This window comes from Chiloscyllium plagiosum, chromosome 15 (genome assembly GCF_004010195.1).
Source record: "Chiloscyllium plagiosum isolate BGI_BamShark_2017 chromosome 15, ASM401019v2, whole genome shotgun sequence".
Classification (NCBI taxonomy): domain Eukaryota; kingdom Metazoa; phylum Chordata; class Chondrichthyes; order Orectolobiformes; family Hemiscylliidae; genus Chiloscyllium; species Chiloscyllium plagiosum.
This window is the reverse complement of record NC_057724.1, coordinates 38231659-38242674: the sequence shown is the minus strand read 5'-3', so window position 1 is coordinate 38242674 and position 11016 is coordinate 38231659. Positions and strand designations below refer to the sequence as shown.

Here is an 11016-nt window from a genome sequence, read left to right as displayed (position 1 = left end):
AGGTGATGCATTTTGGAAGGTCGAATTTGAAAGCTGAGTACAGGATTAAGGATAGGATTCTTGGTCGTGTGGAGGAACAGAGGGATCTTGGTGTGCAGGTACATAGATCCCTTAAAATGGCCACCCAAGTGGACAGGGTTGTTAAGAAAGCATATGGTGTTTTGGCTTTCATTAACAGGGGTATTGAGTTTAAGAGTTATGAGATCTTGTTGCAGCTCTATAAAACTTTGGTTAGATTGCACTTGGAATACTGCGTCCTGTTCTGGTCGCCCTATTATAAGAAAGATGTGGATGCTTTGGAGTGGGTTCAGAGGAGGTTTACCAGGATGCTGCCTGGACTGGAGGGCTTATCTTATAAGGAGGTTGACTGAGCTTGGACTTTTTTCATTGGAGAAAAGGAGGAGAAGAGGGGACCTAATTGAGGTATACAAGGTAATGAGAGGCATAGATAGAGTCGATAGCCAGAGACTATTTCCCAGGGCAGAAATGACTAACACAAGGGGTCATAGTTTTAAGCTGGTTGGAAGAAAGTATAGAGGGGATGTCAGAGGCAGGTTCTTCACACAGAGTTGCGAGAGCATGGAATGCGTTGCCAGCAGCAGATGTTGAAGCAAGGTCACTGGGGACATTTAAGAGACTCCTCGACATATACGGTCACAGAAATTTGAGGGTGCTTACATGAGGATCAGTGGTTGGCACAACATTGTGGGCTGGAGGGCCCGTTCTGTGCTGTACTGTTCTATGTTCTATACTGAGCACTCTGAAAAGCATTAGTGGCCGAAACATCTGTTACACAACATTCTCATTGTGATTCTAAAGTACTGATGCCCTTACTACATCATTGTGATGTGCAAACAGACCAGGCGGTGTTGCCTCCCAAATTTTTTGCATTTGAAAGACAGATAAAGCATCCAAGTGGTCTGAAGCAGTTAGTAACAATCTATTGGAAGGAACTGGATGGTCTGGAAAGGAGCAAGAATTATGTCCTGCCAAACAATGAGAATGTGACAACGAATGCTTTGTTAAGAGTGCACATACACCATCTCTGCTAATGTGCTAATTGATTCTGGTTATCCATTGTATTTTTAATTTTAAAATGCTGTTGCTATTTATAGGACACAGAATTAGTGGTAAGGTAATTTTGATGTGTCACGAAAATGCCTTTTTCAGATACATTTTCATTCATTTTTTGATAGAGTGGAGGTGTGATGAAGCAAGATTTATACATATGCATTTGTGTGTCATTTGCAGCAAGTTTGGTTCTTTGATGTTTGTGTTGGACATAAGATCATAAGACATAGGAGTAGAAATTAGGCCATTCAGCCCATCAAGTCTGCTCTGCCATTCAATCATAGAGTCATAGAGATGTACAGCACAGAAACAGACCCTTTGGCCCAACGCATCCATGCCAACCAGGTATCCCAACCCAATCTAGTCCCACCTGCCAGTACCTGGCCCATATCCCTCCAAACCCTTTCTATTCATATACTCATCCAAATGCCTCTTAAATGTTGCAATTGTACCAGCCTCCACCACTTCCTCTGGCAGCTCATTCCATATACGCACCACTCTGTGTGAAAAGGTTGTCCTGTAGGTCTCTTTTATATCTTTCCCCTCTCACACTAAACCTATGCCATCTAGTTCTGGACTCCCCGACCCCAGGGAAATGACATTGCCTATTTACCTTATCCATGTCCCTCATAAATTTTGTAAACCACTATAAGGTCACCCCTCAGCCTCCAACACTCCAGGGAAAACAGCCCCAGCCTGTTCAGCCTCTCCCTATGCTCAAATCCTCCAACCCTGGCAACATCCTTGTAAACCTTTTCTGAACCCTTTCAAGTTTCACAACATCTTTCCGATAGGAAGGAGACCAGAACTGCACGCAATATTCCAACAGTGGCCTAACTAATATCCTGTACAGTCGCAACATGACCTCCCAACTCCTGTACTCAATATTCTGCTTTCTCCCCATAACTCTTGATCCTCATGAACCTATCTCAGTCTTAAATACACTCAATGATCTGCCCCCCACCCCCACAGCCTTCTGTGGTAACAATTTCTAAAGATTCACCAATCTTAGGCTGGAGAAGTTTCTCCTTATCTCCACTCTAAAAAGGTCTTCCCTTTACTCTAAAGTTATACCCTCGGGTCCCAGTCTCTCCTACCAGTGGAAACATCTTGTTGACATCTACCCTGTCCAGGTCACTCAGTATTCTGTATGTTTTAAATAGATCCCCCCTCATCCTTTTCTGTATAGACCCAGAGTCCTCAAATGTTCTTCATATGTAAAGCTTTTAACTCCTGGAACCATTCTCATGAACCTCTTCTGAACACGCTCCAGGACCAGTACATCCTTCCTGAGATATGGGGCCTGAAACTGTACACAATACTGCAAATGTGGTCTGACCGAGCCTTATAGAGCCTCTGAAGTGCATCCCTGCTTTTATTCAAGTCCTCTCAAAATAAATGCCATCATTGCATGTGCCTTCATAACTATTGATTCAAACTGCAAGTTTACCTTGAGAGGATCCTGGACTAGAACTACCAAGTGTCTTTGCACTTCAGACTTCTGAAGTTTCTCCCTATTTATAAAATAGTTCATGCCTCTATTCTTCCTACCAAAGTGCATGACCTCACATGTTGAAGCAAGGAAAATTAATAATCACATTCAGAAGGCATGGCAGCAGAAAAAGCATTGTCAGGAAAATTTAGCCATGGGCCAAATAGAAGATAAAAGTAGACATCTTGAAGAAAACAATTCTTAAGATGAAGAACTCCTAATTTTAGATGCTGAATCAGATGCTGAACAAATAAATATACTTGTGTGTTTGCTTGAGACTTTAGCTAATCATAAAATAGCTTCTCTAGTCATAAAATAAATGACAGGCACTGTTGATCACGGTCTGCTAGGTTTGGAGAATCATTCTTAATCGTTAAAATGAATAATACTCTTGGAAGAATAAAAGTTAGTAGAAGAATTTAGTATAATGGGGAATCCATAAATAATTTCATTAATGATTTCTACAGGTTAGTGATGGAATGTAACTATGAAGCCTTATAGTCGGAATTTTAAAAAAAAGAGGCAGAATTATTGTTGGCATTAATGGCGAATCTTGGTTTATCGGAATTAAAAGAATATTTGACTCTAGTGAAAGCCGATCAGGTCATGAGTGAAATAGAAATATAGAAGCACTACAAGAGTCAAAATCATCGCAGGAGATCAGTGGAATACAATCAGTTCATCAGCTATAAAACTCCAAAAGATACGTATGAGATGCAAGTTCAGAAAGTAGGAAGTCTTCAGATATTAAAAGTGTTAGCACTTTGGGCATTGATATGTGACGGGGAAAAAAGAAGTGTTCATCCTTATCTTTAAATCAATGTGTCACTCCCAGAAAATGTGTTGAAGGAAGACAGTCACAAAGCAAGAGAAGATAAATAGTTACTCACTTAAAGAGAAATCAATTGCCTGTCATAGAAGAAAAGTATTTCTGGAGGAAATAGATGATCCTGTCCTTACCTTTTTTTTTGCAAACGGTTATTCATATCAATGGACACATTAATAAATTGAAGCTTCACACAGAGACAACTGTTACTACCCTATCAAGTAGTGTACCGTGGTCAAAATTACAAAGACATAGCCTATAGCAATCAACACTTCACAATCAAGATTTCTCATTCTTGTGTAGAAATATGTGTGTCTTGCTCTTACCTTTTTTTTTTAAAAAAGGTCAGAGGTTAAATATTAAAAGAACAAGAGCTCCTTTGAACAGGAATACCACAAATTGTTTACAGGATTAGGGAAGCACAATATTTCATGCAAGATCACATGAAAGAAAGATGCTAGGCTGACCTCTACATATCCAGAAGGATTTCCTATACTTCAATTAAATAAGTTGAGAAACAAGTTGAGAAAATGACCAGAATGGGGATCATTGTCTTGGTGATAAAACCAACCAAGTGATGTTCAGGTAGGCTTATGCATCCAAACTCAATGGATGTAATGTTGAGAAAAATCTACCCTCGGTCTGTGGTTGACAAGAGTTTATCCAAAGTTCATTCAGGTCTACCTAAATTATCCTAACGCAGAACTTTCACTAAACTCGATGCAAACTGTGGATGCTGGCAAATTCTAAGCTTAATTATAACATTTATAATTTCAATTGAGAGAATTTGCTTTAGCAGACCAACATTTCGGATTGCCTTGGCTCCAGAGATTTTTCAACAGAGTATGTCCAAATATTATACATTCTACAACATGGATAACTATTGATGTACAGTGAAATGGTTGCAGAGAATGATCAGAGGGTTTATGCAGTTTTAAAAACACCTACTGACTGACTGGCTCACCTTAATGACCAGTGTTAATTTTTAACGCATCTATTTACATCTTGGGACACCTTGTCAACAGTGACGTAATAATGGCAAACCCGGGAAAATACCCAAAATATCAAGGGCATGCTGACATCCATGAATGCCTGAGTCTACTACACTCCATCCTTTCCAACCATCATAGTTGCTGATGTTTCAGCTACAGATTTAGGAGCAATCAAACAGGCATCAGAAATCAGTGTGCTTAGCCTTACAGGCACCGTCAGAGAGCCTCCATGGATACAGAGATAGTCAATATAAATATATTGTTAATAAATTTCACAACATCTTTTTCAAAAAGTTCAAAGTTTTTGTGATATATGTTACAACAACTAATATATAGGTGTTATATTGTTGACTTCAGAGCTTTAATAACTGTTCATGGATTGAATGAGTCAATAAGATAAACTGTTATAACTAAAAGCAGCAGCAATAACTCTGTTTGGAACAAATTTAAAGACAAGGACAAACATACAGGGATTGAAAGCAATTAGCTATGTCTGGCAAAAGGAGGAGTGGAGGCTACATGAACAAAACTGCTTTGACACCTGATTGATAAATTGAATATTTTATGCCACAAAAGATAAAGATTGCCATGCAGAAGAATTTCAGAAGTTAATCATAGGGAAGCTGTGTCTTCAAACAGACAGTTAAGGCCAAATATAACAAGGAACAAAGAAGCTACGTCTGATAAGAAAGCAAGCTGCAGACTTGCAATAATTTGGATGGAAGAATCTGTTGAATCATCAATAATGTCACACTACAACCTTGAAAGAGACAGAAATTATGTAAGAATATGTAATAACATAGCAAGTCAGTAGAACTTTGAAGAACACTGCATAAGAATCAAACCTTGAACATATCCAGAGTCAGGCACTGTTGGTTAAAATCCTGGCCAGATTCCACCATTAATCGTGTATTAGCCAAGTTGAGTTGTGAAGCTTAACTTGCTTAATGGGGTCTTATTTTGGTTGCTACATGCAATAAAGTTTAAATTTTTTTTCCTGTAGTTGTTTCCTGTGAGGTGTCTTAATAAATAGCAGAATTAAAAGTAATTTGTGATGATTTTTTCCACAATGTATGGAACATGCAAACCATATCAAAATGTATCTGAATCCATTGTAGCCAAAATGTTCACCAGTACTTGACTGGGATGAATCCAATGAAGAAGGTCATAATATAAATGGCTTATTGACTTCACAGCATCAGGAAGGGGATCAAAGTCCCATAGCACTTTGATCCCCTTCCTGGAGCGATTACCATAGCACAGGCCATGATCTTCTGTCATACTCGCAAGACTGCTGGTTGGCTGGCAGCTGAATTGTCTAAAGAGGGTCATCAAGTAGCACTGCTAAGTGGAGAGATGATGGCAGAGCAACGAGCCGCTGTGATCCAGCGCTTCCTGGATGGCAAAGAGAAAGTACTTGTCACAACTAATGTCTGCGCAAGAGGAATTTATGTTGAGCAGGTCTCCGTCGTCATAAACTTTGACCTTCCAGTGGATAAAGATGGTAATCCAGACTGCGAGACATACCTTCACAGAATTGGACGAACAGGTCGTTTTGGCAAACGTGGCTTGGCTATTAACATGATGGACAGTAAATACAGCATGAATATCCTCAACCGAAGCTAGGCCAAATGTTCGGCACAACATCGTGGGCCGAAGGGCCTGTTCTGTGCTGTATTGTTCTATGTTCTATGTCAGCAATTTTCAACCCAGAGATCTAAAAATTGTACAAGCTCAAAAAGTATGTATTCTTGTGAAACGTCTAGACTGCCCTAATTTGAGATTAAGGACCTGAGATGCACTTATAAACCGAAATGTAGAACAATCATGGGAAAAGGTTGAGGGAGATGTGATATGAGAGTGTAAGATCTGAAGCATTAAATGCTGAGGAACTAATGAAGCACTGCCCAATATGAAGGTGTCACTTGGACTTAGGTGGGGTGAACAGCTTTTGGTCTCCCTCACAGCCTTAGTAGTAATGTTTTTCAGACCAATGCAACTTGGCCGAATTACATTTATGCAATAAATTACATCTTGTTTAAACAAGAATATCTTCCAGTTAGAATACTAGGTGGTTTTCTGCTATCACATTAGAGGCAGGTTTAATAAATGAATTCAGAATAAAACACCCAAGAAAACAGCATGGTAGAATTTAGCATTTAGATTGAAAGTGAGAAAGTTAGAAACAATTGCTCCAAACTTAAATAAGTGCAATTACAAAAAATATGAGGACAGGGTTTGCTGGAGTGAACTGGGAAAGGAGGCTAGCAGCAAAGATGGTTAAGGAAAAGTGTCATACAATTCAGATAGTTGTTCAGAAAAATGCTCATGAATCATAACAAATATGTTACTCAATAAGAAAGAAGGATTCTGGATGTAGGTTTGCTTGCTGAGCTGGAAGGTACATTTTCAGATGTTATGTCATCATACTAGGTAACATCTTCAGTGAGCCTCCGGACAAAACATTGCTGATGATGCCTGCTTTCTATTTATATGTTTGGGTTTCTTTGGGTTGGTGATGTCATTTCCTTTCTTTCTCTCAGGGGTGGTAAATCGTTCCTGTATTTTTTCGCCGGGGTGGTAAATTGCCTTGGCATCACTAATCATGGTTAACTAAGCAAGATATGTACAGCATCAAATTGAAAGAAAAAACATACAACGTGGCAAAAATTAGTGGTAAGACAGAGGACTAGGAATATTTTAAAAAACAGCAAATTATAACCAAAAATTAATCAAGAGGGAGAATATAAACTTTGAAGGCAAATGTACAAATAATATCAGCAAGAGGTTCTTTAAACATAGGAAGAGAGAGTTAAAAATGAACATGAACTCTTGGGAGAAAGAGGCTGGAGAAATGATAATGGGAACTAGGAAAAGACAGAGGAGTACAATAAATACTTTGCAGCAGGTCTTCACAGCAGAAGACATGGATAACATTCCAAAAATGTTAAATATTTAAGAATCAAAAAGGGGTGTGAAAATAACTACATAACTATCATGAGAGAAAAAAAGTACAAGGGAAAGTCATGGGATTAAAAGCTGAAAGGTGCCCTGAACATGACGGGATGCACCTTAGGATATTAAAGGAAGTAGCTACAGAGATAGTGGATGCACACCTAGTAGTAATCTTCAAGAATCCTTAGTTTCTGAAACAGTTCCCAAGGAATCAAAAAACAACCAATATAACACCCTTATTCAAAAAGGGAAGGAGACAAAAACTGGTAACTGTGAGTTAGTTTCACAATGACAGATGTTAATATGTTGCCGTCTATTATGAAGGAACATTTTAAAATACATAATACAATTAAACAAATGGCTTCATGGAGGGGAAATCTTGAAAAGGAAGCAAACAGGATAGGTAAAGGAGAATGAGCAGATGTATTATAATTTGATTTCCAGAAAGCATTTAAACTTTAATATTTAGGATACTTAATAAATAATAGCCCATGATATTGCAGATAACATATTAGCATTGATAGATTTGCTACCTAATAGAAAATAGACAGTTCTGAGGAAGAGTCATATCTGACTTCAAACATTAACTCTATTTCTCTCCACAATGCTGCCCAAGCTGTTCAGCTCCACACTTCTGGAGTTACAGCACCTGCAGCATTTTGCTTTAAACAGAGGATAGAGTTGAAATAAGGTGAGTACTTTCAGGACGGGTACCTATAACTAATGGAGTGCCATAGGAATCAATGCTGGGGCCACAATTATTTACAAAATATATCAATGACTTGGCTGGCAAAAGTGAAGCATTATCTTTAAGTTTGCAAATGACACAAAACTAGATGGAGAGGAAACTGATGAGGATGACACAGAGGAATATAAACAGGCTAAGTAAATGGGCAAAAACTTGCCAAATGGATAATGTGAGAAAATATGAGGTGATGTACTTTGGCAGGAAGAATAGAGGAGCTGAATATTATTTAGATGGAAATTAAAACTGCAGAAAGCTGCAGCACAAACAGATTTGGAAGCCCTTATGCAGTAATCACAAAAAGCTACCATACAAGTTCAATAGGTAATGGGCAAGGTAAATGGGATGTTGACTTATATTTTGAATTGAATGGATTATAAAAATAGAAAGATCTTGCTACAAATATATAAATCACAAATAGACTACTATAAAAAGTATTGGCCTTTGTAAATTAAAAAAAAAACTTTACTGGCATTGAATGCAGTCCAGAGATGATTGCTCCCTGGTATGAAGTGATTTTCTTGTGAGAAGAGGTTAAGTAAGTTGGGCATATACTCATTGAAGTTTAGGAGAATGGGAGGTGACCTTACAGAAACTTATACGATTCCTAGGTTAGACACTGAGAGGTTGTTATCCCTTGTGAAACAATCTAGGACCACATTAGGTACTTGTTTTTGACCGGCACAGACCCAATGGGTCAAAGTGCCTTTTTTCCATGCTGTCAACCTCAATAACTCTATGACTCAATCTCAGATTAAGGGGTTGTCCAGGTAAGAGAGGAGGAGGAATTTCTTCTGCGAGGGTAGTAAATCTGTAGGTATTTTACCACAGAGAGCTATAGAGGTTAGTTCACTGAAGATATCCAGGCTGAGACAGACAGATTTTTAATAAAATAAGAAAATCAAAGGTTGTGGGGAAAATGGAAAGAATGATTAGATTACTTACAGTGTGGAAACAGGCCTTTCCCAAACAAGTCCACACCGACCCTCCGAAGAGCAACCCACCCAGACCCATTCCCCTACATCTAACACTATGGGCAATTTAGCAATGCCAATTCACCTAACCGGCACATCTTTGGGCTGTGGGAGGAAACCAGAGCACCCCCACGCAAACATGGGGAGAATGTGCAAACTCCACACAGACAGTTGCCTGAGGTGGGAATTTAACCCGGGTTCTGGCGCTGTGAGGCAGCAGTGTGAACCACTGTGCTGCCCACCATCATCAGATCAGCCACAATCTCTTTGAATGGAAGTGTAGACATGTTGGGTTGATTGATCCCAGAGTCGCTGGGTTTGCTGTGTGAAGAGAGATTTAACAGTTTTGGCCTATTCTCTCTGGAATTTAGAAGAATGAGGGGAATGAGGTATTCAAGATGATAAAAGGTGTGGAACAAAACTTCCAGAGGAGATCAGGTACCAGGTGATGACGACCTAGAATCCAATTCTCCAATGCTAAATACTGGCCTGAAAATGAATGCGATATGATCTAATTGCCTCAATTAAATGCCTGAAAAAGAAAGTCAAATAGTTATCACCTTAATGAGTACAAAAACACCAATTAAGGAACATAGCTGCACCTCCTGCCCACGCTTCGATAGTGTCCTTAAAATCGGTTTCCTTCATGAAACTTGGTATCACCTTTCCTAATATCTCCATATGAGACATAATGTCCATTTTATTTAGTTTGATGCTTTGTTTAACATCTTGGAATGTTTGCCGTGATTAAAGTCTTATCTAATGCATATGCTTTATCCATATTACTCTCAAAGCTTACTATTTAGCATCGTACATTGCACTATAATTTAATCTGTATGAGTATTTGTAACTGACGTGGAGCCTTATTTCAAAGCAGTGTGGACTGGACGGTTTGAGAGATAGACATGGTCCTTGATACACAAGGTTCTCAATCGCTCAGGCATTAAAATTAATTGCCTGAAAATAGAGTGTGCCATACTGCAGACACTGAAAAATCAAATAAGGATCTGTGCTAGAAGTCTTGACTTGCACAATATCTTTTCAGTTATCAAATGCAGAATTCTGAACACAAACATCAATTATTCATGAGCTATGGTAGAGATTGCCATTGTATCATGTATTGCATCGCAATGAAGCATGACTGTGGGATCATGGTGAACGAAATATTGCCCGAGGCTTCAAACATTCCTGGTACATTGAGATTTAGCTGTTTAGTTGGTTTGTTTCACCCCACAAACATTTCAAAGAATATAATGATAAGGTCAGAATACAGATTTGAGTAAAACTCATTCTGATGCTGAGCGACAGTACAGTAGCAAAATTTTGTTTTTATTCTCTCATGGGATGTGGGTGTCTCTGTTTGGCCACCATTCATTGCCCATCTCTAATTACCCTTGAGGAGGTGACAGTGAGCTGCCTTCTTGAATAGCTGCAGCCGAAATGCTAGTCCTACAATGCCATTAGGGAGGGAATTCCAGGGTTTTGACTCAGTAAGAGTGTAGAAATAGCAATATATTTCTAAGTCAGGATGGTAAGGTACAGCTACAATACTGTCAGGATGACAGTTTTAGTATTTTGATCCAGTAGCAGTTACACAACAGCAATATTGTTCCAAATCAGGATGGTGCATGGCTTGCAGCACAACTTGCAGTTGGTCGTGTTCCCATGCATCTCCTGCCCTTGTCATTTTCAGCAATACAGGTTGTGGGTTTGGAAGGTACTGTTGAAAAGGTAAAAACAAATGACTGCAGATGCTGGAAACCAAAGTCTAGATTAGAGTGGTGCTGGAAAAGCACAGCAGTCAGCCAGCATCCGTGGAGCAGTAAAATCGACGTTTCGGGAAAAAGCCCTTCATCAGGAATACAGGCAGAGAGCCTGAAGGGTGGAGAGATAAGTGAGAGGAGGGGGGGGGTGGGGAGAAAGTAGCATAGAGTACAATAGGTGAGTGGGGGAGGGGATGA

General features: G+C 39.2%; 2 protein-coding genes across 2 annotated transcripts in view; one reads left to right on the top strand and one right to left on the bottom strand.

The window, feature by feature from the left end:
• Nucleotides 1–6007, top strand: part of LOC122557552 (ATP-dependent RNA helicase DDX19A-like) — a 51963-nt gene extending 45956 nt beyond the window's left edge. Inside the window, exon 3 of the mRNA XM_043705299.1 lies at nucleotides 5606–6007. Within this exon, the coding sequence (XP_043561234.1) occupies nucleotides 5606–6007 (402 nt within the window). The remainder of the gene's footprint in view (nucleotides 1–5605) is intronic.
• The window catches only part of frmpd3 (FERM and PDZ domain containing 3), a 532412-nt gene that overhangs the window by 362060 nt on the left and 159336 nt on the right, over nucleotides 1–11016 (bottom strand). The window lies entirely within an intron of this gene.